This window comes from Ustilaginoidea virens, chromosome 2 (assembly GCF_000687475.1).
Source record: "Ustilaginoidea virens chromosome 2, complete sequence".
NCBI classification, from domain to species: Eukaryota; Fungi; Ascomycota; class Sordariomycetes; order Hypocreales; family Clavicipitaceae; genus Ustilaginoidea; species Ustilaginoidea virens.
This window is the reverse complement of record NC_057317.1, coordinates 2,384,704-2,410,056: the sequence shown is the minus strand read 5'-3', so window position 1 is coordinate 2,410,056 and position 25,353 is coordinate 2,384,704. Positions and strand designations below refer to the sequence as shown.

The 25,353-nt window shown below is 56.7% G+C and overlaps 9 protein-coding genes across 9 annotated transcripts; 3 read left to right on the top strand and 6 right to left on the bottom strand.

The window, feature by feature from the left end:
• Window positions 1-677: 677 nt before the first annotated feature.
• UV8b_02408 (uncharacterized protein) lies at window positions 678-2,749 on the bottom strand (the record flags this gene model as incomplete). Its single annotated transcript, XM_043139906.1, has 2 exons — window positions 678-2,477; window positions 2,579-2,749. The coding sequence occupies 2 exons, from the start codon at window positions 2,747-2,749 to the stop codon at window positions 678-680; spliced, it is 1,971 nt and encodes a 656-aa protein (XP_042995840.1).
• A 605-nt stretch (window positions 2,750-3,354) lies between these two features.
• On the top strand, window positions 3,355-4,407 carry UV8b_02407 (uncharacterized protein; the record flags this gene model as incomplete). The annotated part of the gene is made up of 2 exons (XM_043139905.1): window positions 3,355-3,368; window positions 3,468-4,407. The coding sequence occupies 2 exons, from the start codon at window positions 3,355-3,357 to the stop codon at window positions 4,405-4,407; spliced, it is 954 nt and encodes a 317-aa protein (XP_042995839.1).
• A 523-nt stretch (window positions 4,408-4,930) lies between these two features.
• Window positions 4,931-6,555, bottom strand: UV8b_02406 (uncharacterized protein; the record flags this gene model as incomplete). Its single annotated transcript, XM_043139904.1, has 2 exons — window positions 4,931-6,325; window positions 6,487-6,555. The coding sequence occupies 2 exons, from the start codon at window positions 6,553-6,555 to the stop codon at window positions 4,931-4,933; spliced, it is 1,464 nt and encodes a 487-aa protein (XP_042995838.1).
• Window positions 6,556-7,485: 930 nt separating this feature from the next.
• On the bottom strand, window positions 7,486-10,550 carry UV8b_02405 (uncharacterized protein; the record flags this gene model as incomplete). The annotated part of the gene is made up of 17 exons (XM_043139903.1): window positions 7,486-7,636; window positions 7,711-7,956; window positions 8,037-8,265; window positions 8,331-8,820; window positions 8,877-8,955; window positions 9,040-9,147; window positions 9,296-9,309; window positions 9,368-9,375; window positions 9,451-9,656; window positions 9,724-9,754; window positions 9,841-9,875; window positions 9,942-9,957; window positions 10,017-10,047; window positions 10,102-10,110; window positions 10,211-10,257; window positions 10,319-10,327; window positions 10,502-10,550. 17 exons carry the CDS (start codon window positions 10,548-10,550, stop codon window positions 7,486-7,488), a joined length of 1,758 nt encoding a protein of 585 aa, XP_042995837.1.
• A 174-nt stretch (window positions 10,551-10,724) lies between these two features.
• UV8b_02404 (uncharacterized protein) lies at window positions 10,725-10,985 on the bottom strand (the record flags this gene model as incomplete). The annotated part of the gene is made up of 1 exon (XM_043139902.1): window positions 10,725-10,985. One exon carries the CDS (start codon window positions 10,983-10,985, stop codon window positions 10,725-10,727), a length of 261 nt encoding a protein of 86 aa, XP_042995836.1.
• A 729-nt stretch (window positions 10,986-11,714) lies between these two features.
• Window positions 11,715-12,971, top strand: UV8b_02403 (uncharacterized protein; the record flags this gene model as incomplete). The annotated part of the gene is made up of 1 exon (XM_043139901.1): window positions 11,715-12,971. One exon carries the CDS (start codon window positions 11,715-11,717, stop codon window positions 12,969-12,971), a length of 1,257 nt encoding a protein of 418 aa, XP_042995835.1.
• A 431-nt stretch (window positions 12,972-13,402) lies between these two features.
• UV8b_02402 (uncharacterized protein) lies at window positions 13,403-15,192 on the bottom strand (the record flags this gene model as incomplete). Its single annotated transcript, XM_043139900.1, has 2 exons — window positions 13,403-14,751; window positions 14,928-15,192. 2 exons carry the CDS (start codon window positions 15,190-15,192, stop codon window positions 13,403-13,405), a joined length of 1,614 nt encoding a protein of 537 aa, XP_042995834.1.
• A 767-nt stretch (window positions 15,193-15,959) lies between these two features.
• Window positions 15,960-18,194, top strand: UV8b_02401 (uncharacterized protein; the record flags this gene model as incomplete). The annotated part of the gene is made up of 1 exon (XM_043139899.1): window positions 15,960-18,194. The coding sequence occupies one exon, from the start codon at window positions 15,960-15,962 to the stop codon at window positions 18,192-18,194; it is 2,235 nt and encodes a 744-aa protein (XP_042995833.1).
• A 1,179-nt stretch (window positions 18,195-19,373) lies between these two features.
• Window positions 19,374-22,938, bottom strand: UV8b_02400 (uncharacterized protein; the record flags this gene model as incomplete). The annotated part of the gene is made up of 2 exons (XM_043139898.1): window positions 19,374-22,311; window positions 22,514-22,938. 2 exons carry the CDS (start codon window positions 22,936-22,938, stop codon window positions 19,374-19,376), a joined length of 3,363 nt encoding a protein of 1,120 aa, XP_042995832.1.
• Window positions 22,939-25,353: the final 2,415 nt, after the last annotated feature.

The window sequence follows — 25,353 nt, the reverse complement described above, 5'->3', positions numbered from 1 at the left end:
CCCCTGGTACGGAGTACATGGCACTGAGTTCTGCATCGGCCGGAGGGAAAGCATCGACGCAGCAGCCCCGACTGCGTGCTGACGCCTGACGCAGCATAAGCCGACCGGGTGAAGGCGGCATGGCATGCAGCTCTGAACACGATGGAAATGAGCACTGAGAAGGGGGAGCGCGGGGAGGACAGGCGGACGGGCAGGCGGACGGGTAGGCGTCGAGGGATAGAGCCTACGTGCGTGCGTACGTGCATACATAACCTTTGTTTGGCTGGCACCAGCCGTCGGGGAGGAAAAGCCGCGAGGCAAACGCACACCTTGTCCCTGAACCCAAGCATGCCTGACCATGGCGGTTTTGATCAAACCCGGCGTCTCTGTCGTTCTCGTGATGCGCTCCGAAAGAGGTCCAAAGCCGTGTCGTGTCGTGTCGTGTCGTGTCGTGTCGTGTCGTCAACACGGATAGAAACAACCTCCCACCAGCCCAGCCCAGCCCAATGCTTCCCCTCCCCCATTGCACGGAAAGCGTGGGAAACCAAAAAGAAAACAGATGGGTGAATAAATAGATGAATGGATAAATAAATAGATGGATTGGACAAGAAACAACTCTCTCCACCTCCCGTTTTCCCCGTAACCCATATATGGCCGTCATCCAGATAGACTCGCGTTTTGTGCTTTATATCTCACGTTTAGAAATCAAACTCGGGCCGGAATACGTCGGGATCCACCCCTGCCACCGTCTTCTCTGCCAGGTCCCTGCGTCCCATCTGGGTAAAGACGCGCCGCAAGGTGTCGTACAGCGTGCTGCTGCGGTTCTGCGCCGACATCCTGTCAATCACCTCGTCGACGTTGCCGTCGGCGCCCTCGCCGAGGATCTCGTGAGCCTTGCTGCGGCCCGACTTCTCAATGGCCTTGTGCATGTCGAGCGCGGCCAGGAAATGGCACGCCGCCTCCTGGTGGCAGTTGATGTTGATGCAGCTGACCCCCAGGTTGTACCGCGCCCTCACAAAGTTGGGCGACAGCGAGAGCGCCTGCTCGTACGCGGCGATGGCCTCCTCCGACCGTCCGCTGTTGGCCAGCGTGGCCCCCAGCCGGTTCCAGAGGAGGTGCACCTGCTCCCGCTGGTTGGACGTGCCCAGCTCCGACGAGTGCAGCGCCGACTGGAAGCAGTCCACCGCCTTGTCGTACTCCTCGGCGCCGTAGAACAGGACGCCCAGGCCGACTTGCACGTCCGGGTCCATGTGCTCCCCGTCCGGGCTGAGCTGCGCCGCCCTGATGAACAGCGTCGTCACCTTTTCGTGCAGGAGCTGCCGGTCGGTGAAGCCCATCTCGGCCGCCGGGTGCAGGTCCTTGGGGTTCAGGACCTCGGGGTACTTGACCGAGAGCCACCGCTCCAGTGTCCTGTACGCCGTGCTGTCGTATCCCTCGTTGGTGTAGGATACTGCCAGGCCCATCAGGGCTTCGAGGTTGTCGCCGTCCAGCTTCAAGGCCTGCTCCATGGCGCGGATCGCCGCAGTCTCCTTCTCGTTCTGCGCCTGAGCCTTGCCCAGGTACACCCACGCCGCCGTGTGTCCTGGGTTTTGCTGAACCGCCGCCTCGAAAGCCAGCGCCGCCAGCGAGAGGTTGCCGCCCTCCTTCATGACGCGCACGCCTTCGTCGAACGCGTTTTTTTCGTCGCGGAAAAAGTTTTCTTCCTCAAACAGGTAGCTTTCGACGGCAGGGTCGCCGAACCGACCCCAGTCTGCCATGGACAAGTCGGCCGGTATGTTTTCGCTGCTCCACTCCTTGTCAAACTCGTCAAACAGGCTCTCGTCGTTGACCATGGATCTCGCAGCGGCCGTCTCAGCTTGAATTCCCTTCCAGAGAGATTCAAAGTCGCCAAACTCATTCGTCTCAGACTGCATCGCCCTGTCCATCTCGTCCAACTCCCTCTCCGCAGCGTTGGCTTCTTGGTGCTCTTTCAGCCTCTCCGCCTCCCTGTCCTGGAGCTCGAGCTGAGCAAACTGCTCTTCCCATTTGCTGTCGTCCAACTCCACCAACTTGCCCTTGCCCTTGCCCTCAGGCTGGTGCTGGTGCTGGTGCTGGTGCTGGTGCTGGTGCTGGTGCTGCTGATGGGGTTGGTTTTGGTACATTGAATGAAACATGGGCTGCCCGTATCCCATACCCATGTTCATCATACCGCCCCCCATCATGGGCCGCTGGTGCATCTGACTAGACATGTTGTTCGTCTGCATGGGACTGGAAGTGGCTGGTGACGCTTGGTCCTTCATTTGACGGAATCGAGAGAATTCGTCCGCTGAGAAGTGAGAAACGGGGGGGGGCTTAAAAACCGACTCCAGACCTGGCTGACTGTTGAAGTCTTGCGCCCAGGAAGGAGATGTCGAGCTGGCACGCATCGGAGCATGTTGGGCTGGACTTAGCGCAGGCCCGGCTTGCATGGGAAACTCCTGCTGAAGGGTCGGACCGCCGTTGAGAAAGCCATTCATCATCTAGTTGACCGGGGTCAAGGTCGCGTTTCATCGTTAAAAGAGTTCTCGTTTACCAAAGCACTCTGCTGTCCAAGCTTGTTTGCTAGGGAGCAAGCACTCACCTCGTCTTGCTGCGTATTAGACGTCGGACTGCGAAAGCCACCCATCTGACCACCGGGCCCTCTCCCAACAAGCCGGTCCCGCTGCGAAGACTTGTCATCCTGGAGGTGCTTTTGAAACTGGCTCAAGGGATTCCCAGCCGTGGAGCACTCGGCTCCTCCCATGAACGACATGATGCTGATCTTGGGTGATGATGATGATGATGGTGGCGCGGCGGTTCAAGGCGGCAAACGAGCCGGCTTCGCTTGGTATATGTGCGCTCAACAGGAAAGAGTGTCGTCTTTCCAAGCGTAGAAACTAATGGGAATGTGACAAGACGGTAAGACAAGACGGACAGGGCTGACGGGGAAGCCCCGGATGCGGAGGCGGTTTGAAATTGAACTGCTTGCTATATGGCTTGCCAGAACATGGATCTGCGGCTCGCCGGTGGGGGAAAATGCCGAGGCTGTCCGGCGCTTGGGCCCAGCAACTTTTCTTTCTAACCAGACCAAGACCAGAATTGTCAACCCAGCCAATAGATTGGTTGGCATGGTCGGGACCACGTGACTGCGGAGTTGGCTTCGGATGGAGGTCCTAAGCTGATTGCTTATCGATAACCGCATATTATTTTTTTTTTTTTCCCTTTCCCTTCCTCGTCATTGTGCGATGCCAGTGTCTACAGACCAGACAGACCACTCATTGGCAACGAAAAAAAACAAAAAACAAAAAAAGGGCGGAAGAAAAGACAAAGTACAGCCAGAGTCAAACAGTGACAGCTGGAAATTAAGAAGAGAAAAATATGCTTCGTCAAGTGTAAGTATCTTCCAAGAGCCTGTTGTCCCGCAACAGCAACGAGGGCGAAATGGAGCGAATTCGCCGAGCTGACCACTTTTCCTCCTTCTCCCGGGATAGAAAGCCTCGAAACGCCCGCTCAAAGCGCGCTCTTGAAAAGCGGGAGCCCAAAACCATCGAGAACTCCCGGACGTGCCTGTTCCTCCGCGGGACGTCGTGCTCGCAAACCGTCCAGGACGCTCTCAACGACCTCTACTCCCTCCGCCTCCCTCTCGCCAAGAAATTCACCAAGAAGAACCCCATCCACCCGTTTGAAGATGCCACCTCTCTCGAGTTCTTCTCGGAAAAGAACGACGCCAGCCTTTTGGCGTTTGGCAGCAGCCAGAAGAAGCGCCCCCATACCGTGACGCTGATCCGCACCTTTGGATTCAAAGTCCTCGACATGGTGGAGCTGAATCTCGACCCGGGAACCTTCAGAGCAATGGTCCAGTTCAAGAACAAGAAGTTTGCCATTGGGCTGCGGCCCATGCTCCTTTTCGCGGGCACCGCGTTTGAGAGCCCCGTGTCGAACGAGTTCACTCTGGCCAAGAGCATGTTTACAGACTTCTTCAAGGGCGAGCCCTCGGACAAGATGGATGCAGAGGGCTTGCAGTACATCATCTCGATAACCGCCGAGGATATCTCTGGGGACGGAGACGTCAAACCTGCCATCCATTTGCGCACCTACATGATCAGCACGAAGCGCAGCGGGCAGAAACTTCCGCGCGTGGAAGTTGAGGAAATTGGACCTCGCATGGACTTTCGCGTTGGGAGGGTCAAGGAGGCTGACGAGTCCATGCTCAAGGAGGCCATGAAGAAAGCCCGCGGCTTGGAAGAGAGATCCAAGAAGAACATTACCACCGATGCAATGGGCGACAAGGTTGGCAGAGTCCACTTGGGTAGGCAAGATCTGAGCCAGCTGCAACTGAGAAAGATGAAGGGCCTCAAGAGATCGAGGAGGGATGAGGAAGACCTGGTAGAAGACGTTGTCGCTGAAGATGCCAAGAGGGTGAAGCAATAAAGGGGATACATGACCAGGTCGAATGCGCGAGGGAGACAAAAAAAAAAAACCGGTTTCCGGGTACATTGTTGTGCATTCTTGGGCAGGGAGTTTGCGGCGTTTTGTGTACTTGTGTGCCATTGTCACAGTGTATGAGGCTGTCACTTGGGCTCTATAGTTTGAATGCATGATCGTTTATCCATGTGGCTCTTGGCACTCTCGAGATTCTTCTGCTTTTTGATTTGCCTAGTAGCTGGTTTCGTAGTCTTGGTGCTAGTTTCGCATGTAAGATATCTATTCGTTCATGTAAAATGTCAAGCCCGAATACCCCCTAATGTCCACGTCTTGGCCATTTGTACACAGTTCTAGCCGTTACAATTCTTGCACTTTAGTAACAAAACGTTGTTTTCGACGTGACGCCCGATTGCGGATAAGAGGAGGGAGAGACACAAGAAAAAGCCTTGCCTCCAACCAGCTGCCTCGATTGAGACGCAACTCGTCTGCCGTTTAGTGTTACCGTCTTGAAAGCGACACCGCCGCACACTCAGTCGGGCGGAGCAGCCACAAGCTCCAGTTCAGCTTGCGCGGATGCAGACGTGGTGGCAGTTGGGCGATTGCTGGTAAACTTGGAAAACAGCTCGATATGGCTGACCATGGACTCGGAAAAGCCCTGTTTGGCCTCTGCCTCCTTCTTGCAGTCGACACCCCAAACGTCGGGAGGGATGGCTCCCTCATCTCGGAGAGCGATTCGGATGGGCCATTCCAGATGCCGCCACCAGGGCGAGCCGGACTCGAACAAGCCCACCAAGCCCATGACTTCGCGGCGCGATACGTCGTCGAGCCACCACACATTTTCCATGCGCTTGAGCAATGCGAAGAAGCAGGCTAGGATGGCGAGTGCGCGCGGGCGTCTTTCCTCGACCACCTCGACGAACCGACGCGAGACGCTGGCAGGAAAGGCGAGCGCGGCGGGGGCGTAGGGATTCTTGTGCGCCCAGTTCAAGACGCTGACGGCGTGAAAGTAGCCCTGGTGGGTGGCGGTCATTTTGTCCCGCGGCTCCTTGGACAGCTCATCGTCCAGGTCGTCTAGGAGGTGGCCAAAGAAGGAGGTTGAGTTGAGGGGGTTGAGATCCAGCTGGAAACTCGGCTGGGAATCGATGACTGCCTGGACAGTGTTGCTGGTGCGGATCCACTGCCACGAGCTGGCGACGACGGTCTTTACGCCTTGGAACGCATGGAACCATGCCATGGGCAGGGTATATCGACCCGAGCTGTTGGCGGCACCTGCGTCGGTGTCTTCCTTGACGAAGATGCGTGAGGCGGTTGCCTGGAAAGAAATGAGGGACGCGGTCAGGAACAGAGCCTCGGCATTGTCGGCCGTGATGCCGCTGTTGAGCGTGGTCACGTAGGCAGCCAAGGTGGATGCGGAGTAGGCGTGAGAGGCTTGCACCAATGCCTGGTCCGAGGGTTTCTGCGAACGCAAGTGCAGTGCTGCCAGGGAGAGCATGGCGTCGGCCAGGTAAGACTTGCCGGCAAAGGCCATGTCCGGCACCGCTCGTTGCCATATTTCGTCGGTGGCGGGGGAGTTTGTGAGCAAGGTTTTGCACGTGCTGGTGGTGTACTGATGCAAGAGCCGAAGCTCTAGCAGCCTGTCCACGTGGCTCGGCGACGACTCGGGCTCTGGCTCCGGGGATACCGCAGGCTGCGCCGGCGTGACGGGCGTTGCCGGGAGCCGGACAGGCGAGGCGACCGAGGGCGAAGGCCTCAAGACGCTCGCACTGACGGCGGCCGGTGTGGTAGCGCTGGTGTGCGGGGGGCTGTCCATGGCGACGGCGGGCGTGGAAGGGACAGCAAGTTCGTCGAAGACGCGGCGACTCTCAAAGTCGCAGAGGACGCCATGCTTGGAACAATTCCCACAACGAGGGTGCACTTCGTCGCACTGATGTGAGTCAAGGCACATAAGCGGTTTTGAGTCAGCGGGACGCGGCCAGCATCAGACGGAAACGTAATCCCCGATTGGGGGTGTGTTGGATTCGATTCTCTGGAGCTCGACATGCCGGGGCGGCTAGCGAGACGAGCAGGCTCAAGGGCTCGACGTACCTTGATCTTCCTGTTCTTGCATCGTCGGCATCCGGCGCGAGACTTTTTGTGCGAACGGCGAGGCGGCATTAGAAGACGGGCCAGTCAACACCAGCAACGACTAGAGGATCGGGGGAAAACTCGGGGGGCGTTTCAGATGATTGGCCTTGGCGACGGACCATGCCAACAGCATGGCTGCGAACGGCCTCGACGCAAGATATGGCGGCGGACGGGGGAGCTGCAGGCGGAACCGGCGTTGGTGGTGGTGGTGGTGGTGGGTCGGGGAGAGGTACAGTACAGGATGCGCCGATGCGGGAACGGTATTTGTAGACTGTCTAGCATCTGTACGGAGCACGGAGCAGACGGAATGGCGATGCGATGCGACGCGGTGCGGTGCGGTGCGGTGCGGTGCGGTGCGGTGCGATGCAAAGTTGAAGTTGATGCAGCCAAAGTTGCTTCGACAAGTCGACGGCAGGGACCCGTTGGCATGTGCTTAAGGAGCACAGCCACCAGACACCGCCTTGACGTGCCCAGAGGTGCGGGGCAGTTGGCGACCCTTGGCGAGCAGCTGCAGCCAGCTAGACCTGCAGATTGGCAGTCACCTACGGAGTACCTCAGGTATTGTACCTAACCTACGCAACGACTGTTCCACGTGACGTACCGAGGGGCTGTGGCCAGGATGAATTAGATGGAATGAATAGAAGCAGGCATGCCGGTAGTAGCCCATAGGATGCAATGGTAACTCTTTGATTCGTTAAACTCTATTTTCGTTCGTTTCCAAACCCGGGACAAGCCCCCCCCTTGCCCAATGACGCCAAGTTATGCAATGCCCGTGAAGCCCCTTCGATCCAGCTGTCTTATTCTTGAGTGTTAGATGTTGACAAAGATTGTCTGCATCCATCTTTAAAGTTTACGTCTAAGCGGGATATTAAGAGGGAAAAAAAAAAAAAAAAGGAGGAAAGCAAAGATAGAAAAGGCAGACAAACAGTACGCCAATACTCCCGCTCGCACGAATCAAGTCTAGAAAGCTGCTTCGCCGTTTGTCATGACACCCTCCATCTTTATTTCGCCGATGATCTGGTCTAGCACGCCGGCACTCGCAGCGACGAGTCCCAGGAAAGGTGGCGACGACTTAGTCACCTTGCTGAGGAATTCAGGATGCGCTTGAAGCCTGTGCATGTGTAGATGATTCTGGTGAGCAAATCACGGCCAATCATGGCACGACGTCTGTTTTGGCGTACTTACCCAACATAGAATGGGTGGTCTTTGAGCTCAAACGCTTCCATACGTTTGCCCGTTTCGTCCTTGGCAATGAAGTGAAGGCCGGCCTTTTCCAGTTCATCCACACGCTCGGGATTGACCTCGTACCGGTGTCGGTGGCGCTCGTGAATTTCAGAAGCACCTCTATAGAGGGCACGCAGTTTGCTCCACTCGCTGCCGGGTTGGAACAAGCTTGGCCGGGTTCCTAGTCTCATGGTGCCGCCGAGTTGCCTGTGGGACAAGATTGAGTACCCCGGACAGGTTGAAAAGGACAGAGAGAAGGCAAGGGGGAAAGATTTTTTTTCACTTACTCCCTGGATGATTCGGGCATAAAGACGACGGAGTGGTTTTCAGCCTCCTTGGCGTTGGGGTCGCTTTCCCACTCCTCCGACGTGGCGTTTGGACGGCCACAGAGCGATCGAGAAATCTCAACCGTAGCAACCTGCATACCCAGGCAAATACCGAGATAGTTTCGCTTGTTCTCACGAGCCCATTTGGCGCAAGCAATCATGCCTTCTACACCTCTGGAACCGAAGCCACCTGTCGTTTGCTGTCAGTTTGAGGTTATGGATTAAACTCGTAAACGGTCGTGGGAAGCCGCTGACCTGGAACAATGACCCCGTTGGCCTCGCAGACCGTCTGCCAGGCTTTGTGATATTTGGCGGGGTCAGTCTTTTGAGTCATCGCTTCGAGGTGCTCCGAGTCAACGGGCACCAAGTTTAGCTTTCGGCGACATCGCATAGCTGCGTGTTCCAGGGCCTTGATGACGGAGAGATACGAGTCCAGCATGCTAGTGTACTTTCCAACCAAGGCAATTTGAACAGTAGCCGTGTCTTTCGGCACAATGACTGTCTTTTTCCACAAGTCCCAAAGAGCCTCGCCCTTGGTGGCCACAGCAGGCGACATGGGCAGCTTGTCCAGCTCAAGTCCGGTCCGAAGTCGCTGGAGAAGTCCTTGCTCGTGGAGAAGAAGAGGCACTTGATAGACTGTCTCCATATCGTGCACGCCAATAACCTGCTCGTAATCTACTTGGCAGCTCGACGCAATTTTTCGAATGGTCCCATCGAAGAGGGTGGTGTCACAACGGCACGCAATCTAGAAAAGCCTTAGAGAGCGTGCGGCGCAGAAGAGGGTTTAAGTGACTGACGTACCAAGTCTGGGATAAGACCAGCGCTTCGCATTTGTTTGATGGCGTGTTGGGTAGGTTTAGTTTTCTCCTCTCCGTGGATCCTAGGTGTGGCAACTCAGTACTGCGCAACCGCTGAGGGGGGCTCGCCAAAGTCCCGTCGCCAAAACAGACAGGAGAAGACTTACAAGGGGACAAAGGAGACTTGAATGTTGAAGAACGACGAAGCTGCGTCTCTGCTCAACTTGTGTCTCAATTGTACCAAGGCCTCCACAAAAGGCGCCGACTCAATGTCTCTGCAGACAAAAGTTAGACGCTTTCGGGTGGGTTGAACGCGAACGGTGCCACCATCGTAACATCCGCGGGGTACAAGAGGCCGTTCACATCGCCGGATGGTCTGCTCATGCTGGTGTCAAGGCCGTGATTTAGGACTACTGCACATACCCAATGGTTCCGCCCTGTGAGCAGGTGTCGGTCAATATTGCGTTTCCTCGCGCCAAGCTGCAAGAAACGTACCAATTCAACTAACGAAAAAGAAAAAAAAAGGCATCGACGTCAGTAAGCGAATAGCAAACGCATGCATCTTCAGTACGACATACTAATGCACACATCCGGCTCTTCGCCAGAGTCATCGACTGGGATCTTGGCGACTCTGGTAATCCACTCGACAATCATATCGGTAATGTGCGGGACGACTTGCACTGTCCGGCCTAGATAAGCTCCTTTTCGCTCGCGGGAGATGACTTCTTGGTAGATCTTTCCGGTCGTAATGTTATTGTCCCGAGTCAATTGAATTCCAAGATATCTGACAGGCATTGGTCAGTTGAGAGCTGGATTGCCGACCTAAACGATAAAACGACAGCCTTGACTACCTTTCGTAGTTTCCCAAATCGAGGTCGGACTCTTGGATCGACCGTTAGTTGACGGAACTTGTTCGTGCACTATTGTTCGATGGTCGCGTCGTATCAGACAGCTCCCGGGCAACCTACCTCCGCCATCTGCGAGAACGAAGCATTCGCCATGTCTTGTGCACACATGTCGTCAGCAATTCGGGAAAAAATACGAAGAGAGATTGGGACGGGCAGCGTACTCGAGAGGTCCCAAAGCTAGCCAATTCGTATTAGTACGAGGCGTGGCGAGGAACCCGTGAGAGGAGAATTCTTACTGCCGGCATCGATGTTCAGGTACGGGTCAATCTATTCCATTAGCACAGCACGGCAAATGACAGATGACTTTTGTGTTATTTTTACCTTGATAGCCTACAAGTCGAGATATTAGTCACACACACGCACACGAGAAAAAAAAAAAAAAAAAAGGAAAAAGAAAAGAAAGCCGATCGATGTGCGCAGGTGGTTATACCGTTACTCGCAAGCCCGTCGTCTTGAGCAAAAGACCGGCCGAGGAGGCTGAAAGCGAAAGGTTAGCCTAGACTTCCCATGGCGCGCGGCGGATTTGTCGTCGTCGTACCAATAATGCCTATCATTGGAAAAAAAAGGTCGCGTCAGCACATGATTCACCACGGCTGAATAATTGCCTGCGTTGAAACCGTCTTCCCTGGGCCACATGGCCACCCGAGAGGAAAATTCTCTCTCCATTCGGATCCTACGTGGCGAAGCGGTGAATGTTTCCGCAATCTTTGGCCGCACTTACCCTTTCCTACGCCGGAGATGACACCACCGCTGACCAAAACCACACGCATCTTGATACACGTTGTATGGGGTACAGGTAAGTCGGGTCGAATGCCGGATGCAGAAACACGGCAATGGCTACGCGTCGTTGCATCAATTCGAGGCGAAATTTTTTTGAACCAGCGGGGCAGCAGGCCCTTGAGGTGGGGGTCATTGCTGCGACCAGCTGCACGTGGTTCAGTCAATCATTTCTTGGGGCTGCTTCTGCAGGTATGTACGGACACAGCGGCATCAATCAACAGCGGGGGGTCATTGACTCTAGCGTGTTGCATCAAGCGTGCCGTCAGCGAAGAGACCTGCCGTGTCCGGTCACCGCTGTCGAAGGGAGCCGACGAGCGAACCTCGGCGGCCTCGGCGGCCTCGGCGCTAAGCCCAGAGCCCCAGAGCCCAGCTCTCTGGCCCCCCATCCGTCTTCCTTCACCCCCGCTATTGCGCCAGCACGCCATTCAGAGGCGAGATGCCATCAGTGAATGACCAATCTTCTCCTTCAAGGCCTCGGCCGAGCTTGGCTTCTTGACACAACCTTAAACACCCAGCCGCCTGGCACCACGATTCTGTCGAGGACCTTTTTTTTTATTTTTATTTTTTTTTCCCCCTCTATATTCCCTAATTCCCCTCCCCCAAATCTCCTGCGAGATTCCCACTTCGCACTGCCTCCATGCCCTTGCCTTCGTAAACCGGCGTCCGACGTCCCAAGGATAACCCAAACGAGATATTCCCGCAGGCCCCTCTTACCGGCGTTCCGAAAAGAGACAGAGACGCATTTATAAATTTGCTCGCTCTTCTCTCCAATCCCCCGGCCAGCCGTGGCCAGCTGTCGATTCTCTTAATTCGCTTTGCACGTCGAAACCGCCAAGAGCATCTCCCGAGGCCCCCTTGTTCCCAGCAACCAACCGACCGGCTGGCGGTTCGCCCCGTCATCGCGCCCCCCTCACCTTTCTCGCTTCAGTTGCGACAAGTCCAGAGACCCCGGGGGCCAGCACCCTGCAGAGAGGACACCAGGGAAAGGAAGACAAGAAAGAAGTGGCCCCGTCTCCAAAAGTAGGTCGTTGGATTGTCAGATGATGCCTCCTTCTCCAACCCCCACCCCCCGCCTAGTACCATCACCCGCTATACGATGCGAAATAATAATGGCAAACCCTTGGGGCTAAGCAAGGAAAAAGCAGACCTCGACAATGTCTCCTACCGTGACTTCTGATCCCGTCTCGACCCCCCCGCGTCCCCCGACCCCCGTCAACGCGTTCGGGACTCTCGCCGTCCACGCCGGCTCACCCCACGATCCTCACACCGGCGCCGTCATTGAATCCATCTCCCTGTCCACGACTTTTGCCCAGACGGCTGTCGGCAAGCCCGTGGGCGAGTACGAATACTCGCGCTCCGCCAACCCCAACCGGACCAACTTCGAGGCGGCCGTCGCTGCTCTTGAGCATGCCCGCCACGCTCTTGCCTTCTCCAGCGGCAGCGCCACCACCGCCAACATCCTGCAGAGCTTGGCTGCCGGCAGCCATGTAATCTCCGTCTCGGACGTCTACGGCGGCACCCACCGCTACTTCACCCAGGTCGCCAAGGCCCATGGCGTAAAGGTCACCTTCACCCCCGAGATCGAGGTCGACATCAGCGAACACATCAACGAGCAGACCCGTCTCATCTGGATCGAATCTCCCTCCAACCCTACCCTCCGCCTGGTCGACATCCGCGCCGTCGTCACCGAGGCCCACAAGCACGGCATCCTCGTCGTCGTCGACAACACCTTCCTGTCTCCCTACGTGCAGAACCCTCTCGACCACGGCGCCGACATTGTCGTCCACAGCGTCACCAAGTACATCAACGGTCACAGCGACGTTGTCATGGGTGTCGCTGCCTTCAACAGCGACGAGCTCAAGACCCGCCTGAGCTTCCTTCAAAACGCCATCGGCGCTGTCCCTTCGGCCTTTGACTCGTGGCTTGCCCACCGTGGCCTCAAGACCCTTCACCTGCGAGCACGCGAGGCCACTCGAAACGCTACCGCCGTCGGTCACGCCCTCGAGTCTTCCCCCCACGTCATCTCTGTCAATTACCCTGGTCTTGATTCTCATCCTCACCGCGCCATTGCTCTCAAGCAGCACCGCGATGGCATGGGCGGCGGTATGCTGTCCTTCCGAATCAAGGGTGGACACGCCGCCGCCGAGCGATTCTGCCAAGTCACCAAGATTTTCACTCTCGCCGAGTCCCTGGGCGGCGTTGAGTCTCTGGTAGAGCTGCCTAGCAGCATGACCCATGCAGGCATCCCTCGTGACCAACGAGAAGCCGTCGGTGTCTTTGACGATCTGGTCCGCCTGAGTTGCGGCATTGAGGATGCACAAGATTTGAAGAATGATGTCCTTCAGGCACTTGAGCGTGCGGTCAGGGACACTGCTAAGAATGGCCTTTCCAACGGCGTCAACGGACAATGAGACAAGCCAAAGGGGGATTAAGCATGATCAATGGGGTTTATGTATAAAGACTAGAGAATCGCTTGTTGAGGGCGCAGCAAAGACTCGAGAAAAAAAAAAAAGAACAAAAAGAGGGGAAAGAAACGAGACGAGAAGGAAGTCCATCATGATGAACCGGGAAAAGGGGGTGAGGGCCGGGGGTGTGGTGAGCCTTCGTGTGCCAATTTTCCCATTATTAATAAGAATGGCATTTTTCGTTTGGTTTAAATGTTGTTTTGCCCGATGGCTAGAACCACAGTGATACGCGACGTAGAGCGTCATGTAAACATGCAAAGAAACTTCCGGTTTCTTACGCCGTCAAAAAGCAGAGCCGGTTTTATGCAATATACTTTTCCCCATGCCATACATGATCCTGTCAGAAAGGGCGTGTTGATGTCAAATAAGTTTTAAGTTTATCCACGGGGGACATTGTTGGACAAGTTATCCGCATACTCATTCGCCATGCTGTTCCCGGTCGTCCATTCACTTCTCCTCCTGTGAATCTCGTTCATTCCCTGGCAGGCCGTTTCGGCAATGTAGTGCAGCTCATCGAGGGTTCCCGAGTTGCAGTTGTGAAAGATGCCGTCGATGCTCTTCTGCCACTCCGAGGTGGGGTTGTCCACGGCCGTCTGGTGCGCGTTTGTGTCGTACTCGTCGACACGCAGGGCTCTCGTGCGGGGCTTGAGTCGGCCGACCAGCCAGTCGTGCTTGGCGTCGGGGGGGAGGAACTCGACAGGCTCTCCGGAAGGCATGTTGGGTTGATGGATGCCGGTGGCGACTTCGACGAAGCGCTGCGAGACGCTGCGCCCCAGGCCGCAAGGGTCGATGAGGTCGAACTCGGGCTGGACCGACGTGTCTTCGCCGAGGTAGTGGTCGTAGGCGAGGAACGACGCGCGGCAGACGCGCAGCCGCGGTGCCGAGGCCCTCAGAGCCATGGCTATCCACTTGCAGCTCTCGAGCGGCCGCTGGTTGGGGATGCCGACCCACAGGACTTGCTTGGAGTCCTGGTTCCAGTCCCGGGACTGTTCCGTCTTGAGGTAGACTTCGTTGAGATAGAGCTCCTCGAGGGTCTCGCCGAAAACCTGGATCGCCTTCAGGAAGCTATCGGGCAGAATCTCGAGGCGCTTCAGCTCCAGGCAGGCCAGGCTGGAGAAGCAGACGCGGGGCGCGGGCAGCGACCTCGCCCTCCAGTCCGCGACAGGGAGTTGCCAGAATCTGGTTTGCTTCAAGCCCCTGGGCGGCCGGTCATCGTGATCCATGCCGACTATGCAGAGGGTTTTCAGGTAGCCGGCATGCTCGATCAGGTCCCACAAGCACGAGCCGAAGAGACCGGCGCGGTGCGGCTCGACCTCGTGTCTGCGCAACGTCAGGACCAGATGCTCCAAGACGGCCACGACGGCCATGATGTTCATGACATCGCTCGGATTCATCCACAGGTTGCAAACGGCAACGTCGGTGAGGTTCTCGAGGACCAAGGTCTTGAGATTGGCCGAGTCTTCTTTGGGGCGAGCGGCGAATGCCTTGAGAGTGTTGGCCAAGATCATGGTGGCGGCGTTGCAATGACGGCCAACAAGCTGAAAGGGTAGGTTGAGGCGGAGGCTGTCGACGTCGCGGCAGTTGAACAGAATGGCCTCTACCATGCTGTAGTACTCCGTCTCGGTAAAGGAAGTCTCGTTCATGCAATACTTTTTGTGCATCGTCTGGCAGAATTCCGTCATGGAGGGGACCCGCGCAAACACGGTTTCGAGGAACTCGACTTCCACTGACAGGAAAAAGTTAGCATCCCGCGACGCAGCAAGAAGAGGATGATGGTGGTGGTGGTGGTGGTGGTGGTGGTGGTGGTGGTGGCGGTGGTGGCGGTGATGATGATGATTATGATGATGATTAACAAGAAGAAGAAGAAGAAGAAGAAAGGAAGAAACGCGGGCATGCACAAACTTTCATCGCGGAGGACCATCAGGTCTATGTAGAGACTCTTGCAGTGATAGCCGATGGTCTGGAGAGCATTCACGTCCGGCCTGCGCAAATGGCTCGCTCTGCTCATGCGGGTAAAATCCAGCCCCAGAGTGCAGCAAGTGGACGGCTTCAAGATCCTGTCAAACAGCCGACATACGAGACGCAGGCCGAGAAGGCTGTTTTTGGGACCTTTGGCGATGCATTGTTGCAGGATGGCGTCGATCAGTTCCCTGGGGAGGCGATCCATCGAGCAGCCGGCAGCGGGTGCAGTCCAGGTTGACTTTGCAGCTGGGTTAAATATGGCAGAGCTGGGTGAAGACCGAGTCAGAGCTGCGACGAGGCGTCGATAGATGCTGTCAACAGTTTCATGAAAGAGGGAGATGCTAGATGCTCGCATGGGTTGAAGCTGTTGGCAAGCAGCAGGTGAGAGTGAGGACTAAGCATCGGGTTCGAGTAAGGTCAGGGGCCGGACCAGGGACTCGGTGACAACCCCTGCTAGAGAGTCGAGGCTTGGGACCGCGGGTACCTGGTACCTCAGGTGCTCCGTACTTGTACTCCGTACTGCCTAGTACCTATTGTACTCCGTACTCTTCGTTCCGTCAATGTTTACGGGGGCGTTACAGCGGCCCAGTGGGGGGGTAAGTCGCAGCCTCTTTGCGGATTGGCTAGGGCCCAAGAAACGAAAAAAAAAAAGAAAAGAAAAAGAAAAGAAAAAGAAAAGAAAAAGAAAAAGAACCCAAGAAAGAAAACAAGAGAACGGGCATCCCAGAAACACCCATCCACAACGCCCTTCTTCAGCCCACCCATCGTTGGAGGCTCCTCTTACAGAATTCTAGTTGCCCACGGACCACGACGCCGAAGACCCTTGCTCCATTGATACGCGCCTTGTCATCTTTGGTAGCGGCTCGACCGACACTTGTGCCGCAACGGGACGGGTCAGCCAAAAAAAAAAAAAACAAAAAAAAGAAAAACAAAGTCCCGGGCGGAAATCGTGAGCTCTCGGAAAGGTAGAGCATGCTTGCTGGAATCAAGGACAAGCTCAGACGCGCCAAGAAGTTTGCCCGCTCGTTGATAAGCGGCCGCCCGTCTCTGCAACAGCCGGCCGAAAGCAGTGACGACAGAATGCCTGTGCCTGCGCATAAGTCGGCCGCCAATGACCAGCATCCAGATACTCTGCCCGGCACAATCATGACGGAATCGGCCAAGGACCCCGTCGAGACGGCGTCCCAGAACAGCCTGAAGCGGACGAGCCCTCACGACGAACAAGCCGGCAGCGAGTGGCAAGTCGTCACTCGACCACGCAAGAAGCCGAAAAAGGTCCCGCGTCCCGGAAAAGGAGGCTATCCCGCCTTGACCTTCTCTCCCAACGCGCGCCTGCAGTCCAAGCTCAACCTCAGCAACCTGCGCGACCTAATAACCTACATCTTTGCCGATGGTGCGGGCCCCCAGTGGATTAGTGTTTCCCACCGACCGCAGTTCAGGAAGATTGTCGCCATCATGGTCCCCGGCCTGGAGGAGGCCATGTTTGAGAAGAGCGTCGACCTCTCGACATACAATGACGACGACGACGACGACGACGGCTACGGCCATGTCGGCCGCATCGACCGTGGCGGATCGCGGCCAGTCGCCGTCACATCGCCCGACGACTACTACCCTAGGAGCCTGCAAAAGGACAAGCTGCCCGAGGCGCTGCAGCCCTTTGCCGACATGTTCCCCCTGCTGTGGCCGGTTCGGACCCCCGGCGATGACAAGAACGGCAAGATGCATTCCCCCATGACCGCCTTCCTCACCGCTCCCGCGCCCAAGGAGAGGACCTCGAAACCGGGGGGCATCAAGCCTGCCACGGAGCCTCAGGGCTGGCGCAACGACAGAACCCCCATCACGCACTTCCTGGCCACGGCGGATGAGCTGGCGGAAAACGGATACCTGGTTCACCCGGCTCTCCTGGCGCAGGGCAGCCAGCGCGACCGCTTCGTGGTGCCGGATGGGTGGGTCGTCACCAAGGTGGGCGACCTCTCCGAGGCAGACGTTCCAGACAGCCAGATAGAAAAGGGGAGCGTCACGGCAGGGCGCGAGGTATTGGCGCTGGACTGCGAAATGTGCCTGACGGGCGAGAACGAGCTCTCCCTCACGCGCGTCAGCATCGTCAACTGGGACGGCGAGGTGGTCATGGACGAGCTGGTCAAGCCGGACAAGCCCATCGTCGACTACGTGACGCGCTTCTCGGGCATCACGGAGGAGATGCTCGCGCCGGTGACCACGACGCTGGGCGACATCCAGGCGCGGCTGGTCGAGCTGCTGCACCCGCGCGCCATCCTCGTGGGCCACTCGCTCGAGTCGGACACCAAGGCCATGCAGCTGGCCCACCCCTTCGTCGTCGACACGTCCATGCTGTTCCCGCACCCGCGCGGGCCGCCCCTCAAGTCGTCGCTCAAGTACCTGGCGCAAAAGTACCTGGCGCGCGAGATCCAAAAGGGCGGGGCGGACGGGCACAACAGCGTCGAGGACGCCCGCACGTGCCTGGACCTGGTCAAGCAAAAGTGCGAAAAGGGCAAGCTGTGGGGCGCGGGCGAGCACCAGGGCGAGAACCTGTTCCGGCGCCTGGCGCGAGCCGGCACCACGTACAAGGCCCAGGGGGGGGACGCGGCCGTCGGCGGCGTCGAGGCCGGCAAGACCAGCGCCGCCGTGGACTGGGGCGACCCGGCCAAGGGCCTCGGCGGCGGCGCCACCTACCAGCTGGGCTGCCGGTCGGACGAGGACGTCGCCGAGGGCGTGGTGCGCGCCGTCAACGGCGACCCGGACGGCTCGCACATCCGCGGCGGCGGCGTGGACTTTGTGTGGGCGCGCATGCGCGAGCTCGAGGCCCTGCAAGGGTGGTGGAACAAGGGCCGCGTCGACAGGGCCGGCTCGGACGGCGGGCCGCCGGACGACGCGACCGCGGCCCCGCCGTCGTCGTCGTCGTCGTCGTCGCCGTCGCTCGAGCAGGCCCTCGTCCGGCTCACGGAGCGCCTCGTCCGCATCCACGCCGCCCTGCCCCCCTGCACGGCCTTTATCGTCTACAGCGGCTCCGGGGACCCCCGCAAGATGGCCCAGCTGCAGCAGATGCAGGCCCAGTGGAGGAAAGAGTACAACGCCCCGGGCAGCAAGTGGGACCAGCTGAGCGTCAAGTGGACAGACGTGGAGGACCAGGCCCTGCGGAGGGCTGCGCAAAAGGCTCGCTCGGGCATTGCCTTTGTCGGCGTCAAGTAGGTTTTTTTTTTTTTTTTGTTGTTCCTTCTTGGCCAAGAACGACAGAGCGCAGCAGAAAAAGAAAGGAAAGAAAGCCATATAAAAAAAAAAAAAAAAGAAAACAGAGAGAAAGAGGGAGGACACGAGCAATCAACAAAAGAGAACGAGATGCGACAACGCACCAGGTACAATAGGGGATTGCCCCTCTCGATATGGCATCACCAGGGGCAAGCGGCACATACAGTCAGGACCCAGACTCCTCCTCTCATCATCCACGCAGCCCCCTGTCCGGAAAGAGCTCACGCCACACGCTGCAAAAAACATGTCACGCCAAAACCCCCAGCACGCCGAGACGCTCATGAGGCGGGAAAAAAAAAAAACTAAAAAAAAAAAAACTAAAAAGCAGCAAACGCTGGAAATAACCACCTGTCTGCAACTGCTCGTGCGCTCATGCGCGCCTATGTACTTGACCCAGCTTCACCCCGTGACCCCCCCTGTTTCTCTCCGTCATTCTTGTAAGCAATACAGTTGGTGAGGCGCTATGTATAAACAGACCGAAAATACAAAGTAAATAATAACAGTAGTCCGCAAAAGTGGGGGAAGAGGAAGAAAAACAAAAAAGGAGAAGAAAATACCGCAGCTCTGCTCCGTCCAGGGTCGGTCACCAAAATCGACTGTGTTTTGCAAAGCATCAATTCCTTCGCTTTGACAGTTCGCCAGGGGTGCTTCTCCCCATAATAAAAAAAAAACTGTTTTGTCGCGGTGGAAACAATGACCGTGGTCGCCGTCAACCAGGTCTCCCCCACGTCTATCCGGCTCGCCGCCCAGTCACTTTCCCAATGTCTTTTCAAGCCTCGTCGGATGAGGCTGCCAGTTTCCCTGACATTCTCCCGCGGTTCCGGCAAAGAGCGGTGGCGGTGCATCTTGCAACGACCAACCGAGTTTGCAATCCGTTTGTGGTAAATCCCGTCTATACTCTTTGCAAATGACATGAGCCTCCAACAGCAGAATGGGAATCTTGTCGTCATTGGGCACATTATGAATTAGTTGGAAACATTGGGGGGGAAAAAGAAACCCTAAAAAAAATAAAAAAAAATTAAAAAGTGTCATGTTATTACTTGGTGTGATCGAGGAAAACGCCCAGCAACGGCAGTGTCATCCCCATTCTGATTCTTCAATTGTATCCAAGCGGAGTTTTTTTCAAACATGCTTGAGGTCGGAAAAGTCGTCCAACAGATCGGCAGAGTCGCCAAAGACGTTGAGGGGCGGTAGCTGAGGGGGGTTGGCACGATTGATCTGAGCAACTGTGCCCGAGCTCGCGGGTCGCTCACTCCCTGGACCTTGATCCAAGGCGTCTTTATCTTGGCTCGAATCCACAGGGAATTTCCTGGATGACTTCGAACTAGTTCGCCTGGGCGCTGCCTCTGTTTGCTCGGAAGGAGGCGCTGGAGTGTTGGAGAGATATGGCCCATGGCTCCCCGTGGTCGCTTGGGCGGGAGAACCATGGTCAGCAGCAGCAGAGAGACGTGAGCTTCCCATGGAGAGGGCAGACAGGCGCCGGGGGTCCACTGAGCCAGAGTTTCTCTTAGAACTCTTGCGTGGAATGTCGGGCAAGGCCAAATCGACAAGTTCACCACTTCCCGAGCTGCTTCGCCGTCCTCTGGACTGGGTTGAGCGCTCCCTCTTGACCGGACTGATGACCGGACTGATGCCTGGGCTGATGGGGCTGATGACTGGGCTGATGGGGCGGGCAGGTTCGTCAACATCGGATTCTCGCGGGTCGCCATCATCCGTGAGGAGGTCGTCGGGCCTGCGCTCCGGGGCCTTTGCTTGGCGCTTCGCATCGGGGCCGTCGTCGTTTGAGTCGTCGTCCGAGTCGATCGGACCGTTCCTCAAGACGCCCATGGCGACAGGTATTCCTTCTGGCGGCGTTTCGTCCCCAAACCCTCCGTTTCGCACCATGTGAGGCGGCATCCTCGAGCTTCGGACAACCTCGAATCCTTTGCCCTTTTCCTTGCTCTTGCCGCCAAACCAGTTCCTGAACCAACCAGTGGCAGTGGCCACCGGACCCGTCGGATCGGCGGGACCTGTTCCCAGTCGCCGACCAGGGTTGTCCGAGTTCAGAGCAGGACCGCGGACGCCGTAGTAAAAGTCCACTTCCCGAGTAGCGTAGTCCGGCTGGTTGGCCGGCAAGTTCATGGCGCCGCCCGGAGGCGCTGGTGTCATGCCGCGCGGGATCTCGTCAGCAGCGGCATCCGCCGCCTCTGCAGCTGCGCCAGGATTCGGGTTGGCCGGCTTGGCTTCCACGCCCAGAGTATTCTGCGGGCTGTCGGAATACATTGATTCTCTCAGGTTGGGGTTGTTCGATCGGCGCGGAGGTCGGTAGTACGGATCAGCAGGCTCCATGCGAGCAGGCATCATCGGACGGCCGATTGTTGGCGAAGCGAGAAAGGAAAACGTGCTGGCTTCGCCAGGCGTGCCTGGTATGTACGAGCTGTTGGTGTCCGCGTGGCGGTGGCCGGCAGAGTACACGTCGACGCTGTCGAGCACCGAGCTGCTGCGATGGCGGTGGTGAGCCATGATTGCGCCGTAGCTGGCGCCCGAAGCGCTGCGAACTCTTCCGGGCGACATGGAATAGACCGTCTTTGACCCTTCTTCGGCATGCAGCATTGCCATGGAGGAGAGCTGGCTGGCTCTGGAAGCCGCGTCGCGGTGGGTTTCGCGGCGAGAGAGCTGCCGCATGCCAAATATCTTGGACAAGCCTCCACGGGTGAGACCCGTGACGTCATCTCCGCCCGCGCCGAGCAATCGCGCCACGACTTCGACAACGGTCTGCAGAGCCCCCAAGAAGAAACCGAGGGCTAGGACACCGCCGTGAATCAGCAAGATGGCGTATCCGATCCACCCTTTGGGGCCCTCGGTAACCCCGAGGCTAGGGACAAAGGCAACCATCAAGAGGACGCAGGCAAGGCGCAGGACCGAAAACAGGGTGTGGTAGGCATTCATAGAGGTCGGTGACGGGAAAGGCTTGAACGCGTGCAGGGTGAATACTTGGATGACTTCGCAGATTGCGAGTAGAACAACCTGGGATATGCCGCTCGGCTGCACGGCTCCAATCGCTACTCCCCGGACGATGTTGAGGAGCACGGGGATGAGCGCATATGCGGCCGCCTCGTCACAATACGTGTTGTACAGAGGACCGTACCGAAGCACCGTGGGGAGGTCGTCGAACAAAACCGACTTGGGTCGCGTTCGGATGACGAGCAGTAGGACGTAGCTCGCGAAGCCGAACAGCACGGCCAGTGTCGCGGCGGCGAGGGCGATGGTGAAAGCTGGAGATTCGCCTGCGGCAACGAGCTGGAAGCACGACAGCGCGACGACGGGGATCAAAAGAAAGTTGAAGACGATCCGAATGACGTTGCCTACGCTGAAAGGGATGTTTTTGGCGCGCAGATCCTCTTCCGGGATACGCTGTATCTTCCGGTAAAGCCACTGGGCCAGAAAGCCGGCCTGTGTCAGGGCAAACACTGCGAGGATGATGACGCAGAGCCAAACCATCATTCCCGCCCAAATGTCGGCGCTTTGACGCATACCAACTAGTTGTCCGAGGGAATGCAGCCCATAGCCGTCCGAGGTATCTGTCACGTAAATACCATCGCGGACGCTTTGCCAGCCAGGAGAGTGAGTGACAAAGCTCTCGTTAAACATGAGAGCGGACCAGCCGGCCTGGCTCACCACCGGCTGATAAAATCCCGGGTAGCTGAGAGAGAGAGCCCCTGATAGCACAGCAAACTGAAGATACTGTAAGCAGTCCCCGAAACCAGGGGTGACGAGTCGAAGCAAGTCGGCGTCCCGTCCATAGTTGGATGTCCAGTGGAACACGTTGCTGCTACCCCAAGGGCTAAAGATGCTGGCAAAGACGACAGCAAACCCGGAAAACAGGAGCACTACCAAGGGTAAAGTCTTGAGTACCCACGACAGCTTTCCGAGATCCGGCGTGATGACGGCAGAGATGCAGCCGATGTTGGTACCGGCCGAGTTGCCAAATATAATCAACATGGTAGCTGCAAACGACGCGAATGAGTAGGACGATAGCATGTCGTTGGTGATGTTCATAGACGGCAGGTTGTACAAGGACCTGCAAGTTCGTTGAAGAAGAAGAAAAAGTTTCAATCAGTCTCATATTCTATAACCCTTTAGGCTCATATCCACAGCTGCATCATGTCTGAATATCCAATGGCGGAGGGCGGTTGGAGCTGGAAATCGCGCGGTCAAAAACCGGCGATTCCGACTCTCCAAGGAAAAACAAACAACGGGGACCCAAGGCGATGGACACTTACACGTTGCCCGTTGTATTGAAGACGGGCGCCAAGGGACATGTCCCATTAACCAGAGCCTCTCCACAAAAGAAGTTGCGATGGCTCCACGGCACGTACGTCAGCGTACCGATTGAGCTTTTCACCGTTGTGCCATTGGCCGAGTTTTCCGAGTTGATGATCTTGCCATCCGTCTTGTTGGGGTTGGTCCAGTCACGAGACCCAGGGCCTGGAAGGGGCTGCTGGTTGAGAGAGCCGGTAACATTGCCCCAAACAATGAATCGAAAGTTGTGCTTGTCGTTGGCGGTATCGAATCTGGCGTCGGCTGCTATTGGGACCCATTGGATAAAGGGCGGTTTCTGGGCTTGGAATGACTCTGGGAGACAGTTTGTGGGCTGTATTCGAACCGCGGCGACCTGGTTCGGGGTCAAGAGAGCGAAGACGAGCATGGCCAAGAAGCGCGTAGTGCCTGTCACGGTGTCTGTCGAAGACAGCTGTCGAAGGGATGGTTTCCCCGGCTTTACCCTTGATCGACTGTCGACGGGGTTTCGAACATGTGAAAAAGAGGGCCAGCGGCAAGAAGCGACGAGGCTTGACCATGGCAGATGCATCACGTCGACTTTGCGCCCGGCGCGAAAGCTTCGATGTTGGACCGTGGGAGGCGATGCGATGGCGTGACCGGCAGTGCTTGTTCCGGCAATACGATGCGCTGATTTGGTCTCGCGAGCCATGCTAGGCTGCGTGCAACTCGAAGCCCGTCGCATTCAAAAGAAGCGCATCTTGCATGAGTGGAATACTGATGAATCAGACCTATTGTGAAAGGAAAGAGGAGAACAGGGCGCCCCACGAGAGGGGCGGGCAGGACGTAGTCGTCAAGGTGTTGCAACGACAGATTGTTGGCGTGGGCAGTAGGTGAGTGACGAGAAGAGTCGGAAGTCGAGGGATGGATTTGGTGAGACAACGGTTGGTTGGTACGAGCCACAAAGCAAACAATTTGTTAGTGCCAGCTGCCTGTAAACGGTCGTGTGTGGTCGTTTGTGGTCGTATGTGGTCGTATGTGGTCGTATGTGGTCGTATGTGGCCGTATGAGGTGGTCGTATTTGAGTTTCGAGTGCAACAAGCTGCGGCACCCGTCGATCGTAGAAAGAGCTGAAATAAACGGCTTTCGGGTGCTTGTGGGGAAAAGCTGCGATAAGAGGCGAGGATCAAGCAAAGGTTGGCAATCGATGGCGGAAGGGGGGGCGGTTAGGGAAAAAGCAGTTGACGGCAGGCGAAAACGAAAAACGAAAGTTGGTGATGGACGAGAGAAGCGAGCGACACCTTTGGATGGCGCGGGTTAACGACGGCAACGGATTCTGCCACGGATTCCGAGGCGTTGGGCGCGTACCTACCTCCCACCTCCTACCACTAACCTAAGGTACCTACCTACCAGGTACCTGGTACGGAGCACTCCGTCCCCGCTAGAGTCACCTCTGCTGCGCCCGACCACTGCGCCCGACCACTGCGCCACTGTCCACCCTGCCAACAACCTTAGTTGACCCCATCCCAATGTTCCGAATATCACGGGGGACAATGGAGCCTGTTATGCTACGTGGGTACCGAAGGTACCTAGGTACCTTAGGTACCTAAGGTCTGAATAATACCATCCAGACAACAGGTCTGAACTGGAACCACCACACTGCCTACCTACATAATACGTCAAAGGGGTGAGTTGCCGACAAGGAATCCCGTCGCCTCTTGACACCCCATTATCTAGCCGAGTGCAACCTGCGCAACTTTGCTCTCCGTTCTGCCGGATCATACCGACTACTCCGTACCATTATGTCAACGTACCAATACTAGGTAGGTACTTACTACCCCTAGTACACTGTGTGTGCCTCAAAGACAAGCATACTTGTGGGGGCGGGCTCTGCGACAAGCGACAGGGGACGAGCAGCAACCAGTCAATGTGGAGCCGTGGAGCGTCAAGCGTCAAGCATTGAAGCCAGGGCAGCCGGGCAGCCGGGCAGCCGGGCCTCTCGAGCGCAGAGTTCAGAAAAGTTCCAGATCAGCAATCAGCATCTTCCAACTTCAACCTACCAGGACCGTGACGTGACGTCCACGACTACGTGGTTGGGTGCAAGTCTGGATTGGATTCTAGGGCTAGCCGCCTCGTCGTCATCGTATCATGGCCTGCCCAGGCGCTGCATTACCAGACTGACTGACTGACCAGCTCTCTCCGTAAGTAAATTAATGCCAACTAATGCCTGGTCGCTGCAAATAATGGCGCCTCAGCCGTAGCCGCCCAGCCCAGCCCAGGCCCAGCCCAGGCCAGGTCTGTAGGCTGTCAAGTCAGTTCCCACCTTGACTGTCTTTCAACGTGAGCAATCACATGTTTCTGCTTCACTTCTTCAATCCTTTCCCCATCTACAAGATTTCCTTCATTGTATTTCAGCAACAAAACTACAAGTAAACAACGTGAACATGGGCTACCTTAGGTACCTTAGTTGCTTAGTTGGGGAAAAAAAAAATTGTTGCAGCCATCCTCATCTTCACTTCGGTGACCCCACTTTTTTTTTTTTTTTTTTTTTTTTTTTCGTCCCTCGTACTCGCCGAGTTGTCAGGAGTTCTCAGCAGATACGAGCTTCAAACTCGGCGCCATTTTCAGCCTCTTACTAGTTCTCCTTCTTTGTTCATGGTCCAGTCTCGGCGATTTGTTTCGTCTCCAGCCTTCATGCAAGGGGATACACCCTCTGGCGGTAATAGCACCATGCTTTTACATTTTGTGTCGTAGCTAGATATTTGGGCTAGAGCAAGGCTTTTGACTCACATCTACCGTGAACCCCCCCCCCCCTCCCTGATTGAGTTTCCAAGCTTTAAAGAAT